General features: G+C 38.1%; 1 protein-coding gene across 4 annotated transcripts in view; it reads left to right on the top strand.

Moving 5' to 3' along the window:
* The window catches only part of ANKIB1 (ankyrin repeat and IBR domain containing 1), a 129,536-nt gene extending 109,219 nt beyond the window's left edge, over positions 1-20,317 (top strand). For 3 of the 4 annotated variants that reach the window (XM_045827041.1, XM_045827043.1, XM_045827042.1), the window contains exons 12-20: positions 5,858-5,992; positions 7,099-7,185; positions 7,276-7,342; positions 9,319-9,464; positions 10,366-10,544; positions 11,397-11,448; positions 15,253-15,367; positions 16,583-16,716; positions 17,120-20,317. In XM_045827041.1, the coding sequence (XP_045682997.1) occupies positions 5,858-5,992; positions 7,099-7,185; positions 7,276-7,342; positions 9,319-9,464; positions 10,366-10,544; positions 11,397-11,448; positions 15,253-15,367; positions 16,583-16,716; positions 17,120-17,863 (1,659 nt within the window). In that variant the 3' untranslated portion in view covers positions 17,864-20,317. The remainder of the gene's footprint in view (positions 1-5,857; positions 5,993-7,098; positions 7,186-7,275; positions 7,343-9,318; positions 9,465-10,365; positions 10,545-11,396; positions 11,449-15,252; positions 15,368-16,582; positions 16,717-17,119) is intronic. The other variant, XM_045827044.1, reaches the window with a different exon arrangement.
* Positions 20,318-24,790: the final 4,473 nt, after the last annotated feature.

Here is a 24,790-nt window from a genome sequence, read left to right as displayed (position 1 = left end):
AAATTGGCTTACTGAGACAATAATAGTAATTTCCTGAGTGGCAAGAAGAAAAACTTAGTTCAGCATTCTGAGCCAAATGTTCAAAAGTGCTTATTATTTGAGCTGGTTAGGCCAAAATTGTTTCATTTACTTTGTGGTCTTATCTCCAACATTTATATTCGTTTTTTCTTGGAAAATTTGGTATAGACTACATATATGCATAAAGAAATACAGGTTGACCATAAAACTCAGCAGTGGGGCTACTAACAATGGAGCAGGATCCAACATTACCATTATTTCTTTCATAGCACCTACCAGTAGTAAATACTTGATAAGTATGCATTTAGTGAGTTAACCTTTCCATGAATTACTCAGACTAATGCTTTCCAGTAGTGTATTTTAAACAGATTTTCGCTTAAGCTTCTATTACATTAAAAAAAAACATTTCCTTACATACTACATAAATGTAGTAGTCTTGTTTAGTATACTATCTAAAAAATATTTTGCACTAAACCACAAAAACTGAACAAGTAATTTTTTTATTTTTTTTTAATTTAAGTGTAGTTGGTATACAATATTAGCTTCAGATGTACAACATAGTGATTCAACATTTATATATCTTACAATATGATAACACTAAGTCTAGTAATTATCTGTCACTTGGCAAACTTATCACATTATTATTGGCTATATTCCCCTTGACAAGTACCTCCTATGACATAGAAGACATCTTGAATGTAATGGGCTTGCTACAGAAGAATTTTATACTTTCGGAATTTTTTTTAAATATGAAGGTAGAACAACAAACAGGTTTTGTGTAACTGAATTCATGCTCTAACACAATGACTAAATCATAATATACTTTTATTAATGCTTCACTGTTGATTACGATTCAGTAGTTTTTACTTTCTGAAATCAAATTGTTAAACACATGTATAAAGGAACCATGGACAGAGCCAAAGGAGGGGAGGAATGAGGGTGGGAGGTGGGGGTGGGTGGGATGGGGGAGAGTAGTGGAGGGAAAATGCAGACAACTATACTTGAACAAAAATTAAAAAGTAAAAAAAAATTTTAAAGCCTCACCGCTAGCAGGCCTATGCCAATTGGCCTCCATCCCCAATAGGGCATGAATGAACTCCAGAGTGGTACTACTTTGGTTTTGAAACTAAAATCCCTGGAGGCAAGATGAACGCAATTGATATAGGTAAAGTCCATAGAACAATACTTGGACCATATGTAGTACTGAATAAATGCTTATTAGTATGATTAGTATCCATTAAGTAAATAAATAAATAAGAAATTTGGCTCTGTAAAAGTAAGTTAATTTGTTTTTAAAAACACTCCTTATTCTATTCATTATCCTTTAGATAATTTTCATGAGATTATTTAAATTTTGTATTTTTACTTAAAAATTTTAAATATATTTTTATTGAATGTATTGGAATTACATTGATTAATTAAATAAGTTTCAAGTACACGATTCAATAATATATCATCTGTATATTTGTATTATGTATTTACCACCCACAATCTCATCTCTGTGCATCACCATTTATCCCCACTTTACTCTCTTCTATCTGCACCCACCCATTCCTTCTGGCACTCACCATACTATTGTCTGTGTCTGTGAGGTTTTCTTTTTTTTCTTTTTTTGGTGAGGGGGAGCATTGCTTCAACCTATTTCATACCTGTTAAATCGCTTAGTAATTTTCTTCACCTGACTCTGTAAAATTATGTGCTGCAACTAAATAAAAATTATTCAAATTCTATGTTCTTTTTCTTATCATAGAATATAAAATGTGGCTCTTTGATAGAAAATTTTGCCATTAATTTTGAGAGATCAATAAAGCTTCACTAAAGGGTGCTTATATCAAATCAGGCACAAAGTTTGTTTGTGCTAGGCAATGACAGAACTTTCAGAGCCTCGAAATAAGCACACAGTTTATTGTGTGAGCACATGTTTGTGAAGGGGCAGATGAGTACAGAGACTTTAATTCAGCTACCTCATGTCACATAGAGAAAAAATTAATAGAGAAGACAACATAATTAGTAAGGTACATCTGATTGCTGTATTCAAACTCCATATCCTAAAAATTTGCACTGCGCTATCTTCTCTAGTATCCATGGGATATTCACAAAATATTGACCATTGATCATCAAAAAAAATCTCAGTAATATTCTAGAAAATAGAAAATAATATAAGCAACATTGTATAATCATAATGGAATTATACAAATTAATAATAAGGTTACCAAAAGCATTTTCATTGAGGAATTTTAAATCTCTCAACTTCAGAGGGGAAAAAAAGGAAGTTAAAGAATTTCTAGGAAACTAGGACAATGAAAATACTATTTTACCAGAACTTGGGGGCTATAGTTAAAGCAATGCTCAGAATGTACACAGCCTTATTCACTTAAAATAATACAAAATAAAGTGAATTAATGATATGACTTAAAATTAGGAAAACAAAAATACTGGAAGAAAACCAGGAAGAAAGATGTTTTTAAATAGTGAATTAAAAATTGAAAAACAATACAACTAATAAATCCAAAAAGTACTTTCTGAAGAAAAAATAAGATAAACTACTAAGCTTACATAAGAAAAAGGGATTGAGGGAGTTCAAATATACAATATAAGACATAAGGGGAATAATCAGTAAAGCAAACTAAAATAGTGAGATAACTTGACTCAACTCTTGAAGATAAATTTGAACTTGGGTTTGAAATGGATTGATTTTCCTAGAAAACATAATTTTATTAAAACTGACCCTAGTAAGGCTATTCAAACAAACCTGTTTTCACAGAATGTATTTCAGTGATCTCCCCCCTTTAAAACTTTAGGTCCTGACAGTTTCACAATAAGATTTTGTCAAACCTTTAAAGAGCAGGTAATTCCAATGTGATTTAAACTGTTTCTGGGAGTTAAAAATAAGGAAACTTCCAAATTATTATAAGGTGAGTAGAATCTTGATATCAGCACTTGACAAGATTATTGAAACTGAAAGAAAAGCATAGATCTTACAAATATAAATATGTAAGTCCTATTAAGATAGTAGATGGGAGTCCTGGCTGGCATAGCTCAGTGGATTGAGTGCGGGCTGCGAACCAAAGCATCGCAGGTTCGATTCCCAGTCAGGGCACATGCCTGGGTTGCAGGACACAACCCCCAGCAACTGCACATTGATCTTTCTCTCTCTCTTTCTCCCTCCCTTCCCTGTCTAAAAATAAATAAATAAAATCTTTAAAAAAAAAGATAGTAGATGAGAAAAAACCCACAGGTATTAACAAATGTCCAGCAGAGTACATTAAAAGAGTAATTGACCATCAATTAAAAAGCAATAAAAATATATTTAAATTAAAAGTAAGAGTAATTGACCCCCATGGGTTTTACTCCAAGAATACAAGAATGGTTTGATATTTAAAAGTTATTGCTGTACCTCATCTTACTAGTAAAGCCATGAAGAAAAATCATGTGTAATTTCTATAGATGCCAAAAAGTCATTTGACCAAAAAAAAATTATCAACCATTTTTTTTAATAGAGGAAGGGAGGGAGAAAGAGAGGGAGAGAAACATCAATTGGTTGCCACTTCCACATGCCCTGATTGGGAATCAAACCTGTGATCTTTTGCTTTGTGGTACAATGTCCAACCCAGAGCCACACCCATTAGGGCAACAACCATTATTAATAAGACAGTCAAAGAAATAGGAATAGACAGCCCTGGCCAGATTTTTAAGTTGGTTGGCACGTCGTCCCATACACCAAAAGGCTGCAGGTTCAACTCCAGTCAGGGTATATATCTAGGTTGCATGTTTGATCCCCAGTTGGGGCACATATGGGAGGCAACCCATCAATGTGTCTCTGTCCCTCTCACCCTTCCTCTTCCTCTAAGATCAATAAATATATCCTCAGGTTAGGATTTTTAAAAAATAAGAATAGACAGTATCTCCCTCAGTATGATAAAAAAGAAGTCTACCTCAGTCCAAGAGTTAACCTGATATTTGTGAGGAAGCTAGAAGTACTGTCACTAAAATCAAGGACAAAATAAAGGTGCTCTCCATCTCAAATATTATTAATGTTGGATTGGAGGTACCAGTTAATATAATTAGACAATGGAAAGAAGTCAGAGATGTAAAAAATAGAAACAAAGTGATAAAATTACCATTTTTTATAGACAGCATAATTACATACCTAAAAAATCCACAGAATAAACTGAAAAACTACTACAAACAACAAAAATTTAACATTACAAAATTAAGAAGCATAAAGTACTAGCCTTTATTTATACCAACGAGACCCAGATAGAATATATACTGAAAGAGAAGGCCTCATTTATCTAGAAAGAAACTTAATTAACGTATATGAGGTATATGATATGTGCAGAAAATTTTAAGAGCCCTTTCTGTAGGACACAAAAGATGACAAATGATAAGATAACAAAGTTCTTGGATAGAAAGATTCCAACAAAAGTACCGTAGGTTTTTGTTTCTGCATCTAGATAAGCTAATTGAAAAGTTCATGTGGAAAAACAAACCAAGAATAGCTATAAAAACTCTGAAAAAGAACAATGAGGAGGAATGAGCGTTGTCAATAGTAAGCCATATTATAAAGGCTCGATTATTAAAACAGCACAGTGCTGGCACATGAATCTACAGATCAGTGAACAGAATAGAAAGAAAGCCCGTGGATGGAATTGGGGAGCATTATGCTTGAGTGAAATAAGGCAGGCAGTAAAAAGACAAATACCACATGATCTCACCTATAAGTGGAACCTAATAACAAAACAAGCAAGCAAAATATAACCAGAGACATAGAAATAAAGAACAAACTGACAGTAACCAGAGGGGAGGGGGTAGAAGGATAATAGGGGGAGGGCCATCAAGGAACATGTATAAAGGACCTGTGGACAAAGCCAAAGGGGGTAGATTTGAGGGTGGGAGGTGGGAATGAGTGGGGCAGGGGGACATGGCGGGGTGACAATGGAGACAGCAGTGCTTGAACAACAATAAAAAATAAATATATAAATGAAAGAAAGAAAGCCCAGAAAATAGACACAGATTCATGGGAATGTAATCTGTGGTGGAGGAGGCATCTCTCTAACTGGTGGATAAACCTGAACTGTTCAATAAATGGCAGTGAGATAACTAGACAGCTTTGTGGGAAAAAATGAAGTTGAATTTATGCTCTATACTATAGATGCAGAAAAAATATAAACAGCTCAAAGATTACATTTCTTAAAAAAGGGAAATAGACCTAAAGTACAAGAAGAAAGCATAGCCTTGGAATGGGAAGATCTTCCTGACTTAAAACCCATAAGCATAAAAAAAGGAGGGGGTGCATTTTCATACTGGAATGCTCATTTTTTGGCATTGTCTAAGTGTGGTAATTTGAGAAACTGAGAATTTCTTAAAAATGAGGAACAGGATTTATGTCAGCTGTTCTACTAAAAGACTTTTTAAACATGTTCCCAGTTTCAAAACCAATTTGTCAAAGTTACCAGATGTTTTCAGATAGACTGGTGGAGCTTCATAGATTACCATGCACTTAAAAATGAAACATTTTTTGGTATGTGTTTTCATTATTTGGAAAGAATACCCTTTCATATTTTTAAAGATTCTTTGAGATTATTCATAATATTATGACTTAAATTTAACTTAAATTTGTGAAAGCAATAATTTTAAACTAACCTGACATCTTTCCTAATAGTGCAGATAGTGCCTCCAGAGAAAACATGGGCGGGGGGGCGGGGTGTGTCTTTAAGATTTGTGCCTGGTCATACAGGCAGGATTGTTTAATCTCTGCCAACTGATAGACGAGAAATCAGAAAACAGCTTGCATATTAGCATGTAGAGATGTTTACATATATATTTTCTTTTGAAGTGCAAGTATGACTTTTGCTGGATTTGCCTAGAAGAATGGAAAAAGCACAGTTCTTCCACAGGCGGGTATTACAGATGCACTCGCTATGAGGTCATTCAGCACGTGGAGGAGCAGTCCAAGGAGATGACTGTGGAGGTAAAGAGAACTGTTTCAGCCAACACTTCTGGCTAAGCCACTTAATACCATTGCAAGTATTTTGCATTTCTTCTTTTCCCATCTTCATTGTAATGAGGCATTAAATTGAATATACTTTAGCATAGCCTTTAGTTTAAACAAAATAGCTTCATAAACTTGAGCTTTTTAAACAAATTTTTTATTTTATATTGAAGATAAGTCTTATTTGTCCCAGACTTCCTCCACAATGACTTAAAACAATTTTTTAATTAAAGTATAGTTGACATACAACATTGTATTAGTTTCAGACATACAACATAGTGATTCAACATTTTTATACCATATGATGTGATCACCACAGTAAGTCTAGTAACTGTCTGTCACCATACAAAGTTATTATGATATTATTGACTATATTTTCTCTACTCTGCACTACACCTCCATGACAAAAATAATGTCAACAATACGAGGTTTGTTACAGCATATAATAAATATCTTAGTCTGCTTGGCTGCCGTGACAAAGTATCATAGCTAGGTGGCTTAAACCCGGAAACGTCTCACAGTTCTGGAGACTAGGAAGTACAAGATCAGTGTTCTTGACCATTTAGTTTCTGGTGATGACTCTTCCTGGCCTGCAGACAGCTCTCTTTTTTGCTGTGTCCTCACATGTGGAGAGAAAGCTCTGGTGTCTACCTCTTCTTATAAGGGCACCAGTTCTATAAGACTAGGGCCCCATCCTGATCATCTTTATCACCTCACAGGCCCTCCCTCCAAATACACTCACATTGGGGGTTAGGGCTTCAACACGAATTTAGGGGGACGCAATTTAGTTCATAGTAATGAGCAATATAACAAAGCAGTGAAGATATGGTAAGCATAGGGCTGGTGAGGCATCTCTGCCTTGCACTCTGGGATTGTGGATTCAGAGCTTTGTCACAGAAAATACAAATGTAGGACGTTGTTCTGGGAGCCTTCAGTGTATTGGTTATTATTTTCTTTCAATGAAATAGTCAACAAATCTGTGTGCATTAGTATCTATTACTAATAAAGTCTTTTAAGTGGTCAAAAAACCCAATTTTAAGAGCTAGTACATTTATAAAAGTCATTTATGGAGTTTTGTTTCCTAGGCTGAGAAGAAACATAAACGGTTTCAGGAACTTGACAGATTTATGCACTATTACACAAGGTTTAAAAACCATGAGCATAGCTATCAGGTATGTCCCCAGTCATTTCAAATGCACTGAATTACACCCTTGTGAATAAATAAAGGGAACAATATAAATTATTTGTTTCTGTTTCTTTAGTTAGAACAACGCCTTCTTAAAACAGCCAAAGAAAAGATGGAGCAACTGAGTAGAGCTCTCAAAGAAAGTAAGTTGTAAGTGGCATGCCTGATAATTAATGTAAAGTAGCCTTCAGTGCTTATTAAGTCAGTCACTCCATTGGTAGGAAGTTAAGGCTTTTAAAGAAATACATTATCTCCATTAGCTCATTTTGGTTCTGTTGGAGTTCTGTGAAGCCCAGAGTACAGTTTAGCATTTGAGGCCTCTGTGATTAGATTTTCCACCCGGCTTACCTAATCTCCTCTTATTTGGCCTCCCCTATTAGCTGATACACACACATCATGATTTTGCTTACTCTGTACCACTGTTGATGCTTGATGCTCTCCAATGTTAGAAAAGGCGGATGGGCCCTAAAGTCATCCCTGATCTAGTCAAAAGATCAAGATTTGAGTGCCACCCAGTTGTTGTGTGGCTGAATTCCCAAAGAGTCTTGAAAAAATTTAGAAGAGTACCTAGTGGGATGGAAATCAAGGACAGTTTGGAGAGAAACCATCCCACTGGTAAATAACAGACACTAGAATTGAAAAACAGAAAGACACGAGATCGGGCAAACTTAAGGATCGTAAAATGGAAGTTGGAAAAGAACATTCCTAAAAATGGATTGAGTACTGATTGTATTATCAGAATATAATATCTCACGATGACTGCACAGAGCACAGGTTCTAGCATGTTTTAGTCACATTTTTAAAGTAATAGAACTTGTATATAAAAGGTATTAAGCCTAAAATTATAATCAATTGTACATGTATTTTCTCCAGTTTATAAAAATAATAAGTACTAATACCCTTTTCATTATGATAATTCCCCAGTTAAGACAATAACCATACATGTTAATAGCAGCTTAGTCTCCTTATTATTAGTTCTTAGACTTTAGCAATGATGTAACTATGCCACTCCAATATCAAACTCTTGAAGAATTGTCCATGGTTGAAGTTGAAAAGAGAACCCTCACAGGTTCTACAGTTCTTCAGCAGGGATTTTTGTGTTTCATCACTGATGTATTCTTAATGCTGAGAACAGTGCTTAACACACAGTAAACATTCAGTAAATACCTGTAGATGTGAACTACTGATTCTATTCAGTCTTCTACAACCTCTAGATATGAAAGAGGACTAAAATATATAAGGATTGGGAAGGAAGAAACACAACTTCACATACTTCTCACTTATAATGTGGAAGGGGGTGTTTGTTTTGTTTTTTCTTTTTTTACATCTCAATTCAGATACTTATGCTAGGGTTGGTATTTGGGGCTGGTATGTATGTCATTGTGTATGCATACTGATGTAATTTCTTTCTACAGATGTGCAGAATAATCTTATTTTCAAAAGTACTTATGAATTTAGATTCTACTGCTTAATTTAGATTTTTTTTGTAGTTAAGGAAAAGCCTATAATATTTTGAGAAAGAACAGTCTCTGATATTAAAGCAGTTTCTTCTTCCCTCCTCCTCACTCTCCCTTCATCTCCCTGAAGTTTTCTGCTTACTAGCATTAGTTATTTAGTTGTCCAAAATTAGTTATATTAGTTATCCAGAATGTTGTCTTTTACTCCCCTATAAGGTTGTTTTTATAGAGGCATAACTATAATTTGGCTTTTTTTTTAAGCAAGACATTTATTCCAACTTTAATCAACAAAGTCCCACCAGTGACAACCTACACAACTTGGTAAAGCATGGGACCTCTGAGTTGACCTAAAGCTAGATTTGTTTGTCAGCGGAGTGAGAATGGAATGTAGGGTCGGTGTATGTGCTCCTTCCCAACTGTCATCAGTGTCGTGAGCAGGGTGTGTTTCATTTATAAATGCGGACAAGTCACATATGAGTGTGTTATGTGGGGTTTTAGTCTAGTTCAAATAAATATTCTGTAGCCACTTCAAGCTGTTTCTTAGGGATCCTTGTTTAGTTGGTTTTTGTTTGTCTTTTTTAAAGAAAATTCAGTTGTGTAATTAATTTTATAATAGCATATTTGCAAAAAATTGTTTTCACTGTGCCTGATTTACTTCATAGCTGAAGGAGGCTGTCCAGATACCACTTTCATTGAAGATGCAGTTCACGTGCTCTTAAAAACTCGGCGCATTCTCAAGTGTTCTTATCCCTATGGATTTTTCTTAGAACCTAAAAGCACAAAAAAAGAAATTTTTGAACTCATGCAAGTAAGATATCCTTTTCAAATTAAATTTAAATGCAGTTATTATGAAAAACAAGTTTTCTCCTTCAACTACTTCATTAAGTTTTAACTTATTTCATGTGAGTAGTAAACAGTTTTATTTTCATTTTTACAATGGTTTTCAAATAAAGAAAGGTTTACCAGTAATAAACTGAAACTTTCCTTATGTTTGAATTTCTCATTCTGCAGATCTGAATGAACTCTCAGCTATGCAAGTATTTCCTACCACATTTTAAATTCTTTTAAGAGTACAGCTAAAAAAGTTGCAGGACTTAAAAACAAAAACACCTGAGTCAACTGACGTCTCTGTAACTGACCAACGTCACTGTACATTCCTCTGGGTTTTTATTTTGCACTGAACTTTGTTCTCTTGCTAGTTTTTATGTCATCCCTTTGAATTGCCCCCTACTAATTCATATTCTATATTTCTTTTCAATGTTCAACATTCATTTTCTTCATAAAGCTTTCATAGCCTAACCCCAAATCACAGGGATCTTGCCTTGCCACAGACTTTCAGGTGTTGAAATGTAGTCTATACCACATGTCATGCATTTGCATGCACAGTGACTCAACTTGAAGTTTATTACTTTTTGTTTTTTATACATAGATAAATTATAAATTCCTTGTATGTAGCTGATAAGCTCACTGCTTCTTTGTGATTCATACCAACTACATTGATATAAACACCTGGCAAATGGGTGTTCTTTCCTATTATGTGAGAAATAAAAACATGTTAAATACAAAGTTACTTCAAAGTTTGGATTAATTTCTGACTTTAGAAGAGTTAGAGTTAACTGAGAAACCAGATAGACACTGGATTTACTGTTTGGATTTGCTATTGACTGATCCACCCAGCCTATAATCTTTTTTTTCTTTTCTTACCATAGACAGACCTAGAAATGGTCACTGAAGACCTTGCCCAAAAAGTCAATAGGCCTTACCTTCGCACACCCCGCCACAAGATTATCAAGGCGGCATGCCTTGTCCAGCAGAAGAGGCAGGAATTTCTGGCATCCGTGGCTCGGGGGGTTGCTCCTGCAGACTCACCAGAAGCTCCAAGGCGCAGGTAAAAGGGATGCACATTGTGGAAACCATCCTAGCTCCAGCCTCAAATGCCAGCAGGTTTATTTTTTTATCCAACTAGGTTTTATAATACTTCAAATATGGATAGCTGATTAAAGTATAGTACCTTCTTTTTGGTGACTTCCCCCAAGTACTACTTCTATTTTTTTCATTTTTTGTTTGTTGTTGTGTAGTTTCTCACTAAACTAAGCTAGGTGAAATTCACACTTCAGTGAACTCGTAATTCAAAGAGTATGCCAGTGCGTCATTTCAAATAAGTAGTATATGTAGTGTTGTGATAGCCATAAACATCTCATGTTGTTGCATTTGGAAGCCTTGACAACTTGTCATGGACAATTTGTAAAAGGTGAAGAAATCAGTAGTAAATTAATCAAGTTATTTAATGATCTATATAAGTAAAGTTATTTAAGAGATCCATATCTTCTATTAAAGAGCAGTTGAGTTCAGTTGTTTCAGATACTACTAATGCTGTTATAAATTAAAGTATACCTTTTTTATTCATGATAATTACAAGCATTAGAAATTTCTTTGACCCTGTTTTTTACATCAACATTTATAATTTAAAAATAGAAGCAGTCATAAAATACTCTGTTGTAGCATGGTAATTTTTATTTTTCCACCATTTTACACAAACATAAAGTAACTTAGAATTTGAAAGGAAAAAATAAAAGTATCACTTTAATTATATTCTATAGTTGATCTACTTTGGTTAAGCAAGTTCCAGTCCACGCAGACGAATTAAAAGTAGTATTCAAAGGGCAAGTGTTCAAAGGGTTGTTTGTATTCTGTAGCACTACTGACAATGAATCAAATGGTGTGTCTAATTTCTTTGTAGCTTTGCTGGTGGAACATGGGATTGGGAATATTTAGGATTTGCATCGCCTGAGGTAATTGTTTTATGGGGGTTTTGTTTTATTACATTTTCCCTTATCGCAAGCCTGCTTATATGTGCACCCTCTTCTATTCTACATCCTGAGGTTGTCAGCATTGTTTTTTCTTTCATTTATAATAAAAATGCCTCTGCAGGGCCTACATTTAGTCATTTATGGCCTTAGATTATTAAATGCATCTCCCCTGTTACCATTTTTAATTACCGAATAGTCAGCATTAAGGCCAGTTTATATCCTGTACTTTTGGAAAATATCTTCAAATTGGTTAAGAGATACAAATTTTATTTATTAGAAATGCACATTTCTAGTTGTAAAATTGTTTCAGTCTGAATCTATTTTTAAAAGTTATTGCAATAACCTGAGAGAATTGATTTATAATCAGCTGCTAAGGTGAAAACTTGACATCAATAGTGTTTATGTAGTAAGAAATGCTTAGCTTTGTTGCTTTCTGCTTCTCTTTAAGATTTTCACATTCTTCTTGTTTTTTCTTTGTTGTTATATGCCATTTTAAAATACAGAAGTTCTAAAATACACTGCAAACAGTAGTTGCCGCAAATAAAAATATAATAGAGTGAAAATCTTAATCACATTGCGATTTTCTGAGATTTAAATCTCCACTGTCACTGTTGAGTCTGAATTTTAAATGGTTTTAGCAGTTCTTTCTACTTTGTCTTCTTCCTTGCTTTTTTATACCATCCAATGCTTATGTTATAATAAACTTTTAACTTTTAATTCTTGGAAGGGGGCAGGACAATGAATTTCTTGTTTATCATTTATAGCCCATTTGTTATCTACAACTGAAAGACAGTGAAAGTGACCATTATCTGGAGATGACCCTGGCTCATTTAAATCAGATAGCTTTCTCTTTTCAGCTGCTGTGGATACTTGCGGTCACCATGTAGCCTTTTGTACTGGTAGATGCAGCCAAGAAAATACTGACCTGAGAAAACAGCTTGTGCTTAGAGCTCTGATAGGGAATTTTAAATTCACTTAAATCCCCCCCCTCCAAAAATGTTATAGCTAATACCTTAATTAAATGTCTATTGTAAAACAAACAGTGAACCCTTCCTTTACCTGATCTGTGCTTATTATTTCTATGTTATAATTATAGCTTTGGGGATATTGGGATAAATGTCCACATAGAAGGAGGAATAGACCAGTTTCAATTACAAAAAAAAAAGTACTAAAGCTTTCAGAATTTCAAGGTAGAAACACAATTTAGCAAAAATAACTTACTGGTGTGGTCACCATCATGTATGTGCCACCATGGCCCCTGGCTCATAGTGATGCCAGGAATCCTGCAATACTTGTCCTTGACTGTTCAGGGCCTGCTAATATGACAGCAGCAGATTTATTTTGTAAAAAATAGGAAGGCTTGCCACCTCACATGTGAGTATTTACAAATAAAATTGTTGGGCTTTCATTCTTTAGAGATTGAGAATTGTGAAAGTATAAATAACAGTTTCTTCATAAATTCATTTTTTATAAGTTAATAACATTTTACAAGGTTTATTTAACTCACTTTTACTTTTCTTTAAAGTGTTTGGCACATCGAGACACCAAGCTTTTATCTAAACCTTATTGCAAGTATAAAGAACCGCCACCCAGTGTGAAACTCTAAAATTTTGTGTCTATGCAACTAGCAAGTAACTGCAGAATTTTATCTTCAAGAGTTAGCTTCATGTCTTTATATACACTCTGGGGAAAAAATAATGTTGTCAAACTCCAGTAGACTTTTATATTTTTTCCAGTAAAGTTAAATCCATCTTATTTTTTTTTTAATTAAGGCATGAGTATTTGTTTTGTACCACTTTAAAGGCAGAGGAGCCCTGAGGAAAGAGCATAACTTAAAGCCTGCAGGCCCTGCCCTGGCTCTGTACGTACTAGACCATGGGGCCCAGGTGCCTCTTCAGTCTCTTCAGAAGGGGGATGGTGACGTCACGGGGTTCTGGCAGGATCAGAGCATCTCTTTAAGTCACTGACAGAACTGGTGCTCCGTAAATGGGAGTGATTATTATTTAAAACAAAAAAATATCCTAGCAGCTTTTTTTCCTCTAAATCTTAGAACCTCTTAATCTTCCCTGTAGCCTTAACACTGGTCAAACCATTTGGAATATCCCAGTAAAGCCTTTTCATGTACTTACTTGAAGATCTTAGGAATCCTTGGAAATTTTCAGATAAGTTTAATTTTATGAGAACAATTTTTTTAAGCCTGTTGCATCCTGAGAGAATGCCATGTGAGTTTTTTATAACAAAATTATATAACAAATTTATTTTACAGTTGTTTTTAAACTGTTTAGTTTTCTTAAATTGGAAATATATATATTCTATGGTCAGTAATAGTTCAGTTCAGAATAACTTTGTACCATTATCAGGTACACAAAATAAACAGATTGTCCCCTAAATGTAAGTCTTGAACTGAGATAAAAGTTTCATGTCATCTTTGTCTATGAAATGTGTGTCCTGAGTGGTCCAGTGAACCATGATGACACATAACAGTTATCCAGTTTTGGATCCTAGGCCTCCAGGCAAAGAGGATGTGACACCCCAGCTTAGCAGGGAATGTTAAAGACCCTAAATCACCATGTTTTACCCGCCTGTCACCTTGTTTCTACCTGGTGGCAGCGCTGAGCTCCTTGCCTGTAGTTAAGGAATAGTTACATTTACGCAATCCTAAAATTATACTCAGCCCTTTGAAGGCAACCACGAGGCTGATGTGACCCCCAGTGAAAATGAGTTTGACACCCCTGGCCTAAATAACAACCCCAGGCACTTGTATCATTTATGCGTTTGTTCCTAACCTGGTAGGATGCCTGTCACCTCTTATTAGAGTCCAACTGCTTATACGGATGAAAGGGTTTAAGTAAATTTAACCCGAGTGACATGACATGAAAGTTTTATTTGTGATGTAAAACTTTTGTTTATTTTAGTATTTTCACAATATAAGTATATTGAGTACTCAAGGGTAACCAAGATAACCATAAACCTGAGTATCTTAGAGCTTATCACTGAAAGAATCTATAATGGTTCCCAAAATTAGCCTTCTTATGTTGGTGCCACGCCCACTGCCCTCTTTTCTCATCTCTTGTGTCACTAAAATCTGGTCCTGCCCTTTGTAATAGCAACCCCGCTTTAAACTGTTACGCAGATGTAAAACGAACTCAGGGACATCTGCCCAAATTGTGTTCTTCCCGTTTGTGAAATAGAAAACACTGCCCCCTGCCTGTCTTGTAGGTAACCCCACATCAGCTAATACAGGAAGGAAGCCAAGCAGCATCTCATTCTGAAGCTAAGCTCACACTTGCCCTTAATCTAGTCATTGACCTGTGAGTGTGATATGCTAGTCCCACAAAATATAAAGTCTAACAGTCTGACATGCACTTAACAGTGTGTGCTTTTTTTTCTTTCTCTTGTGTACATCAGAGTCACTTTTTAAAAAACAGACCTCCAGGGAGATCCTAACTTACATTAGTCATATCATCACAGGATCAGTTACACTACTAAATAACAAGGCCCAGGCACATGAAATGTGGCTCAGTTGAGATCTAGCATTGGAGCTTGCAGGTATTCCCAGTTTACCCAGGCAGTTGTACTGACCACTTAAAATTTTTGTTTTTCCATTTTCCCTTTTCTCTTCCCTTGGCATGGCACAACCTGAAGTTTCTTTTTCTAAAGCCAAGTGATTTTATAATATGTATATAAAATCACACTTTCTTTTTCGTGGAATAGTGTGCCGTTTGTTTTATTTGCATTAAAAAAAGTGCATGCTCTCCTGTATTTTATAACCTTTGGTTTATGCAGGAATATGCTGAATTTCAGTATCGGAGGAGGCACAGACAGCAGCGCCGTCGCGGAGACGTGCACAGCCTGCTCAGTAACCCCCCGGACCCCGATGAGCCCAGTGAAGGCACTTTAGGTGAGCTCTTGGGTTAGGTTGTTTAATCTCTTAGTTCTCTTGAGTTTACTCTAAAAACTGAGCATGTGTTTGTGAAAGAGTTTGTAATTTAGGTATACAATCAATACGGAGCCACTTTTACTGTCACGGGATACGGAAAACCAGGGGAGTTAAGAACGTGAGCTGTGGCATCAGATTTGAGTTCATGACCCCATCTCTGCTGCATAACAGGGTGACATGTTAATTGAGTCACCGAACTTCTCTAAGCTTCACTCTCCACATTCTAAAGAAGCAACACTAATAGTGCTACTCGGGGGCCAGTGGTGGGTTTTAGATGAGATTATGCACGTAAAATCCGTAAGCGTGAGCAGTTCCTAGTGAGCACTCACAAGTTGTAGCTGTTGTGGGATATTTTCTTCCTAGGCTCAGTTCTCCTATAAGCACTCTGTAAAAGAGAAAATTTCTGGTCGTAGAGAGAAATTAATTATCAACCTTTAAATATTAAATTATAATTGAAAGTATTTAAACTGTAATGTCAGCAGGTTGATTATCTTTAGTAAATCGGGATCAATGGGCCTAAAGGTTTTTTCTTCAGGCTATTGTTGTAGTTCCCACAGTCTTTAAAAAAAAAAACAAGCTAACTAAAACCTGAAAACTGAAACACTTGTACTTATTATTGCTTAAGAACACAGAGAGGCCCCGGCTGATGTGGCTCAGTGGATTGAGTGCTGGCCAGTGAACCAAGCAAGGGTTCACCGGTTCGATTCCCGGTCAAGGCACAGCCCTGGGTTGTGAGTCAGGTCCCCAGTTGGGGGCATGCGAGAGGCAACCACACATTAGTGTTTCTCTCCCTCTCTTTCTCTCTCCCTCCCTCTCTTTAAGATTTTTTTAAAATCTTTAAAAAAAAAAAGAAAAGAAGACAGAGAGGAGCGGATGTAACATTGGTATTTCTTGATGTGAGCCAGAAGGCTGAGAAGCAATAGCATTGGCATTTCTGGATAGAACCATATGTAGTGCAAGCGAAAATGCAAAGAATAATCATGGGTGTGAAGTAAGTAGCCTGAGAGATACATTGTTGCTTATGGTGAGGCAAATACACATCAGAAATCTGAAAGATTAGGTGAACTGTGAACACAGGTTTTCACCATCACTGAAAGAGAAATTGCCAATTTAACTAAAAAGATATATGAGATCTGTATGACCGGATTGTCTCTGGTACTGCTTGCTTTGAAACAGATCTCCCAGAAGGTGGCAGTGGCCGCAGGCTGGGCCCCTCCGTGGTCAGCTCTGCATCCATGAGTGCACTGCACAGCTCTGCCCTGCGCGACCTCACCTCCGCCAGCCGCTCGGAAAACCAAGACTCTCTCCAGGTAGCTTTGCTCGGCAGTCCTGCGGTCCCTGCCTCTGCTCCTGCTCAGTTTAGCCTGGTTTCCTAATTTCACTTTTATTGCTTTTCTTTGTTTTTCCTTCCATTCTAAATTGTTTCAGGGGTATGCTGTAGAAAAAGAGGTTTATCATAAGGCATTTTTTCCTCTATAACATGGAAGAGAAAATTAAAATAAGATTTGACTAGATGAAATAATTCTTCTGTATAAATAGAGGTAATGGGGGAAATACAATAAAAATAAACTATTGAAATAAAAAATAAAAATAAATAAAAGAGAGGTAATATTAATTATCTGTTAGGGTAAAAAAAATCAGTGGTAAACCTCATTGGATTAAATCATTTTTCCTTTTAAATTTCAGAGTGATTTTATTTTCTGTTGCCCTCAGGCTCTAAGTTCCTTGGAGGAAGATGATCCCAATATACTTCTCGCCATACAGTTGTCACTGCAAGAATCTGGGCTGGCCATCGATGACGGAAACAGAGACTTCCTTGGTAATGAAGCATCTTTAGGAGCAATAGGCACTTCTTTACCTTCCAGGCTGGACTCTGTCCCCAGGAGCACAGATAGCCCGCAGGCTGTGTTAAGCAGCTCTGAGCTGTTGGAACTTGGCGACAGCCTCCTGAGGCTGGGAGCAGAGAGTGACCCATTTTCATCGGACACCCTGAGTTCACACCCTCTCAGTGAGGCGAGAAGTGAATTCTGTCCCTCGTCCAGTGACCCTGACTCAGCTGGCCAGGATGCCAACATCAATGATAATCTTCTTGGCAACATAATGGCTTGGTTTCATGACATGAACCCTCAGACTATTGCCCTGATTCCTCCAGCGGCTTCAGAAGTCAGTGCAGATTCCCAGCCCCCCTGTGTCAGAGATGGGTCCGAAGGCATGAGGGATGTGGAACTGGTGCCGCCCGAAGAGGATCCTGCATTTGAAGATGCTGTGGTCAGTGAAGGCAGAGGAACCCAGAAAGGAGAAGAAAACTCTTCGGGAGAGAATATTCCGGTTGGGGAAGCAGCGCCTCAAGATGGCAAAAGTGGTAATGAGGCAGCCAACAAGGAGGGTAGTTCAGATGTTTCAAGTCAAACACCTCAGACCTCAAGTGACTGGGTCGAACAAGTACACTTGGTGTGAGCTGCACACCGCTGGGCTCCCAGTGAACTGCAGGTACAGGTGGTATGCTAGTGCAGTGTGCTTTATAGAGACTCGATCCACTTAATTCCAACTCAATTCTAAGCCACTGGAATTAGGATTGAATACGAGGAGTTCCCTTGAATAGTAGCTTCATTTTGGAGTTAAACCTCACAGGGAACCTCTTTTGTATTTAATTGGATAGCTTTCCCTTTTTTCACTGACAAAAACAAGAGCGGGAGAGAAAGAGAAACACAAACAGGAGTAAGTTGGTTAGATTCCACATTCTAAGAAAATGCAGTCCCCTGTTTAGCCTAAAGTCGGCAATAGTTAAATTGAACATTAAAATTAAAGGCTTACTCCTTAATCCTTGGGTGGTTTCCTCTTTCAAAAAAAAAAGTGGGGTGGGGGGAATCTTCATTTTAGACATTACTTTGGATAGATCTGGTAACAAACATCAAGTTTCTTGATCTCTTTGTGCTCTTCCATAACTTTCTTCCCGCCTTTTTGTCTGAGCAGTATGAATCGAAGTGTCCAAAGCTTCTTGTTAGTGCTGCATCTACCACAGTGTAATTAGTTTTCATTTTCACATTTTCATAGTCAAAAGTTCTTCTCATGTCTATTTACAGTCCACTAGTGCCAAACTCTGACTCGTGCGCTAAGACGGCGTTCAGGCGTGGGGTGCCCTAGAGGGCTCCGGGGCGGCTCCGGCATGCTCTGGAGTAAGGCACCATGGGTAGCAGTGAAATTCCAGGCTTTAATGGGCTTTTGTTGCCATGGAGACTGCATTTACATAAATGTAGCCTGTAGCTTAAGTTAACTAAACCTAATGCTGCTGTTAAAACAGTTTATTTTAATATTAAAATATGGTTGATTAGCAACAGCGGTGCTGTATTTTAAGAGACACTTTATTGGAAGTGCAATCATAGTTTTTTGTTTTCACAATTTTACAGTGCATTCTAATTACTAATGGGTGCAATTACTTTTAATGGTAAGTGTTTTATAAAATAGAAAAAAGTGGAGTTTTCTGAGTTATAGTAAATCCTACGGTTATTAAAAAAATCCAATAAAACATCCTGCGCAACATGTTACTGTGCCTTTGCCTAACCTAAATGGATAGTTGCCAGTTAAATAAGTGAGTCATTCAAACTTCACTGTCTCTTTTGAAATGACTATGCTATGAACTGCAAAGACCTCCATAAAACCACCCATGGCCTTGCCTTTACAGTAAACATAACAACTAAATATTCGATCAGTTGTTTGCCTAAATAGCAGATACTGACATGTGTTCATTCTGTTGCACAATACTAATTTGCTGTGTGATTACTGTTTAGTGTTAAAAAAATCAACTTCCTAGTTATCAGTGTCTTACTGTGAAGAAAATACTGGTCTTAGTTGTAATTAAGATACAATGATACAGTGTGTAATTAAAACTAGAGTAACTGTTGGAATGGCTGTTTTACTTACATATTACCACAACTAGCATAACATAAGCAAAATAGATATGCAACGCTCCATTTAATGTTTTGCCAGATTCTTACCAGAAATCTGCAGATACCAAAATTTCAGTACCAAGTTTGTACGGGCACGTCCTGGGCTGGGGGAAAGGTTATATTAGTACTGATAGTCACATGAGTTACAATTACAGTTTTTTACTACTTTTTATTTTCCAAACCCTGCTTTTGAAATATTCTCATATTTGGAATTCGAACGGCGAGGACGTTGTATTATTCAGTGTTCCCCAGGTTCCCCTGGGGTGGGAGACAGTGTGGGAGCGGCTCCGGGGCTGCGGGGCCACAAGTCCACAGAAGGGTTTCTTCCTCTGTCATCGGGGACGCTGGCATCAGCCCTATTGAAATTTGTCAAGAGTAAATGTTAACTTTTATCTGCGGTGTATTACTGTATATTAAACTGAAACAGTCCATTAAAGGATTTTTTTTTACAAATTTATTTTGAATTGAAAGTGTCAACACCAATAAGTTTTTAGACCAAGTTGTAACTTTTCAAAAGGAGGAGCCTGTGTGTGCCGTGGAGCCTGTCTCGCACAGCCGCGGTCCGTGTGCCCGCGCTGCGTGGAGCCCGCAGCAAAGCCTGCGCTGCTGGTGGGCTCCGGCCCGGCCCGGGCAGTGCGTGCCCCCTGTCTCTGTGCCGCTCTCCCCGGAGCGTGAGGAAAGATCATTAGCCGATTTGTATTTCCTTGGTACATATTTTAAAAACAATAGTCACTGACTTTACAATTCAGAAATAAAGTTTGGCAAAGCCTATTTTGTAAACAAGTTAATTTTATAATGTAAAAAAAATTACTCTAACCTTGACTTGTTATTTGCACTTTCATAGTCTATACTTGATACATTCCCACTTTATATATAGTAGGGTTCTACAGCCGTGTAGATGTTTGGCCAAATGAATGCTGTTAATAATATGTAAAATTCTTTGATTAAACATTTATTACTTAAACTCCTTCACTTTTGTCTCGTTACATTATAGACTTTATTTTAATCAAGTTAGCTGATTTTCTTCAAATTAAATTCCCTCAAATGTGATGGGATTAATTTTGTTCTTGTATGTAACTGATTAGGGCCTAATATTTTTCACACTGAGAATGTTATACCCCAGAATAGTAGATTTCTTTCTTGAAAAACATAACTGGCTCTTTCTAGGCTATTATATGACTGTCCTTGTTTTAAGAACTAAAACAAGGCAGTAGTTACACTTCTTAAGAAAAGATGGACCAGAAAAGTTTGCTTTTGCTGTCTCTTGTACTTAGGATGGCAGATGGCTGACAAATGGAGTGGTGGCCAAACGTTTGAAGGAATTATTCTTCTTCAGTCTTTAAAATTGTAACTGAAAGTATTCTTGACCAGGCTCTATATTATCTTTTAGCCAGCCATTGCACAAGGGCCTAGCCTACACAGACTGTACAGACTGGCTAAGTGAGAGTCATGAAAAAGTGAACAGAACACAACCCAGACCAGGTTAATTACTGTACAAGAAGTTGAGTTTTGTTGCACCTACACATCTCGTTGGGTGTGCCAGAGACTGCAAGGCCTGACAACAGAATCGTCTGGGCCGCTGATGCAAGTGGCAACCTTAAGGAGCAGTCCTGCTGTAAAAGCATCGCATCCCTGACACTCAGAGTTCCTCAGCTGCAGCACAGACCCGCTGCATGCTTGGCATTCATCTGGGCCCATGACATTGCTCCTATGGAACCGGGGGCGAGGAGAACTGACACCAGTATGCTGGTGTTCATTCTGCATGCTCTACCGTAAGTGATGGAGCCCTTTACCTCTGACCCAGCAGTCTTGTTACTTCTGTTAGTGCTGAAACGGTGACCAGCTAACGTACTGATTTGTGAGCAGGGTACAGTGAACCCCCAGAGCCAACAATTTTAACAGTAAGGATGGAATGCTGACAGACATGATTTCCTGGAAGAGGAATCGTGGGCCGGGTGAGGGCACACAGGACTGAAATCTGTGTGGTGGTGAACACTCTCGCCCAAGTAATAGATAAGGGGTGGAGGAGAGAGTACTGGTTCCTACTGTCCTACCTACTGCTGAACAGGGCTTGAGCTGATGTTTAAAGGCTGGGGGATAGGAGGCAGGACTGAAACAAGCTGTCCAAATGGTTCCTTGATTGTTGCTAATTCCTGCAGGCAAGCAGAGGAAGGAATGTTTTCCTGACCAGGAGTCAAACATTCCCAGAGTCCCACCTGAAAGGCAGTTTGGCTGCACCTGCTGAGTCAGGGGGTCCCCAAACGTAAAATCAATGTATCAGCAATAAGAAGCTTGCTGTGCGAGAGCTTTGAGTGCACCAAAAACATTAGACATTCATGTGTTTGGACTGCAAGTCATCACAACACTATCCAAATGCTTGGGTGAATGCAAAGCCTTGCCTGGAAGTGCAGGCCAGGCCGTCCTCCCAGCACCTGGCATCTGATGTAGCCAGCGGTGAAGATGCTATGCTGGGTGCAGGAGTGACACAAGATGCCACAGGCTGCAGCTGGACGCTGACTGGTCTCCACTGCCGTGGGAGAGGTAGTCGTGCCAGTGTGCAGACGTTGACCCTGGAGCAAGGGGCTACAGGAGAAGGACGACCCACACGGGCTAGTCTCCCCATCCCCTGGCCTCCTCACCCCGTGGCGATGGGGTATGGTGATCTGCCACACATTTTGTCACCTGGCAGTAGCTCCTGACTAACATGCATTTTAGATTCCTCAGCTGCGGAAAAGTCTTTGGACACAGTAGGGGTCTTCCCTTGTGAGTTGGGCCCTCTGGGTGATTCAGTGTAACATTGGGCGCCCGAATCCAAATGTCTAATATAAGAAATGTGTTACGTGCCCACAAGTACCGGTCTCATAATTGTTGGGTGGGTTCTCAGGTTCAGGGACGGCCTTGTGCAGAGAGGTGGACATAGATCACCCCCTAGCCTGCCTCCTTGTCCCCCCTCAGGCGGTCCAGCAGAAACAATACAGAACCCCAGGAGGAGAAAGTGCAGTCACCTTTTTTCCCAACTTCCAGTATCCTTTGTTTTTCCCTAGAATCTGGATACAATTAACCTTGTCTTAAGGGAGGACTTGTCCGTTTACATCACTTCACATGGTAAAAAGCTATGGGAGGAGGTTGGTGCAACACTTCACAAATTAGGACAGATTAGTGAAGAGCAATAACTTTGTTTATGTGTAAACTAGACTATAAAGGCCAAATTCTATAATATTAAAGTCCACATGTTGCATATAAAATTGTGTGTAGTTGCATGAATGTTGAGTAAATTTGTTGGTACATCGCATTTTAGTTTTTCCATTACTGGAAATCACTGTCTTTGTTAAAGACTTAGTGGCAACCTCAGTATTCAGGCCATTTCCCAGCACAACGTCGCCACCTGCCGGACACAGCCACAAAGTACACCCATTCTGGAGAAAGTGATTTTGTTCCTAGGCTCTTGTTGAAACTGAATGCCAGCCCTGTGAGGCTCAGTGTGTGTCATCTTCAATTTACAGTGGGTGACCCACAATCGGAGAATTGTCATGGGCCCAGCAGGCCTTGCAGGTCAAACAAATGGTGCATTTGAAAATGCAGCTAGCCTGACCATAGCAGTATCTTGATTTTACATGAAAAATTAATAGCACCCCTTTGGGGGCTATTTTCTGCCCGACTTCACTGCCTGAAACAAAGCCACTGGTGTAGTAAGAGGTCTCCGTTCACAGGTGCCTGGTTCATCTGCTTGGCAGCAGTTTCTGCCAAGTCTCGGCAACCCCTTGTAGCTATAGAAAAGAAAGATCTGAAATTTATATGGAAAGGCAAAGGAACTAAAGTGGCTAAAACTACTTTAAAGAATAAAGTTGAAGTGGGAGGAATCATTCTACCCAATTCCAAGACTACAGTAATCACAACTATGATACTGATAGAGAACCTCATCAAGTGGTTTTGACAAAGGTGCAAAAGCAATGCAGTGGAGGATGGTCTTTGCAGCAAAGGGCACTGGTGCAGTTGGTATCAGGTGCACATGTATGAATCTCTCCCTAACCCACACACTTGATATAAAACTGGAAATGGGTCACAGGTTTAACTGTAAAATACAAAACTTAGGAAAAGAAATCTTTATGACCTAGGTAGGTTAAGCAGAGAATTCTCAGCAAAAGTATAATCCATTAAAGAAAGCATTGATAAATTGGACTTTTTAAACTTTGCAAAAATACTTACGAAGAAGATGGAAAGACAAGCTATAGACTGGGAGAAAATACTTGTCAACTATGTGCCTAGAATGTGTAAAGAACTCAAAACTCAACAATAGAAAGACAATTCAATATAAAATGGACAGCAAGCATGAGACATTTCACATAAGAGGATACATGGTTAAGAAATAAGCACAGAAAAGATGTTCAACATCACTATCCATCAAGAAATGCAAATTGAAATCACAAGACATGTTGTACATCTATTAGGATGGCTTAAATAAATATCAACTCCAAATGCTGATGGAAATGCAGAGGCCACTTACACATTGCTGGTGAGGGTGTAAAATGGTACAGCCACCCTGGAAAATAGCTAGGCAGTTTCTTTAAAAATTAACCTTGAACTTACCATGACTCAGCATTTGTACTCCTGGACATTTATCAGAGATGTGACTCCTGGACATTTATCAGAGATGTGAAAACATGTCCACATAAAAACCTGTACACAATGTACAGCAGCTGTACTTGCAACAGCCCAAAACTGGAGTCCACCAAAATGTCCTGCAGCAGGTGAATGGTTAACTGCAGCATGTCCATGCCAGGGAATCTACTCGGCAGTGAAGGGAATGAACTATTGGCACAATCTGCAACAACTTTGATGGATCTCAAGGGCACTGTGCCGAGTGAAAAAAAGTCAATCTTGAAATGTCACAGTGTCACAGTGCAATTCCATCTATGTCCCATTTTTGAAGTGACAAAATAATAGAGATGGAAGCAAATCAGTGGTCACCACATGTGGGGGTGCTGGAGTGCAGAGAGGTGTATGTTGGCTGTAAAGGGGTAGCACAGGGGGCATCCTTGGTGATGGAATAGTTGGTGTCATGGTTGCAGTGATGGCTACAGGAATCTACATGTGATGAAATGACTGTACATACATACGGCACCAACAACAACTCTGGTTTTGATAGTGTACATTTTGTAAGAGAAAACCATGGCAGGGGACAGGCGGGGGAGGCCAGGGAAAGAGTACACAGGACTTCTGTTATCTGTGCAACTCCCTATAAATCTACATTTCAAAATTAAAAGTTTTTTTTTAAGACAAACCAGACTCAGCATGCAGACACTAGTTTGCTGACCCCTGCCTTAGAACACCAATCAGATCATTGTTACTCAGTACACTGCACACTGTTAGTAGTGCTACAGCCTGGGGCCACTGAAGATGCCTTAAGCAGTTGGCTCATTTGTTTCAAGGACTTCCA

The sequence above is a fragment of the Phyllostomus hastatus genome, unplaced genomic scaffold, assembly GCF_019186645.2.
Source record: "Phyllostomus hastatus isolate PE091 unplaced genomic scaffold, TTU_PhHast_1.1 phas_scaffold_78, whole genome shotgun sequence".
Taxonomy (NCBI): Eukaryota; Metazoa; Chordata; class Mammalia; order Chiroptera; family Phyllostomidae; genus Phyllostomus; species Phyllostomus hastatus.
The sequence above is the reverse complement of the archived record's forward strand: the minus strand, read 5'-3'. Positions and strand labels throughout refer to the sequence as shown.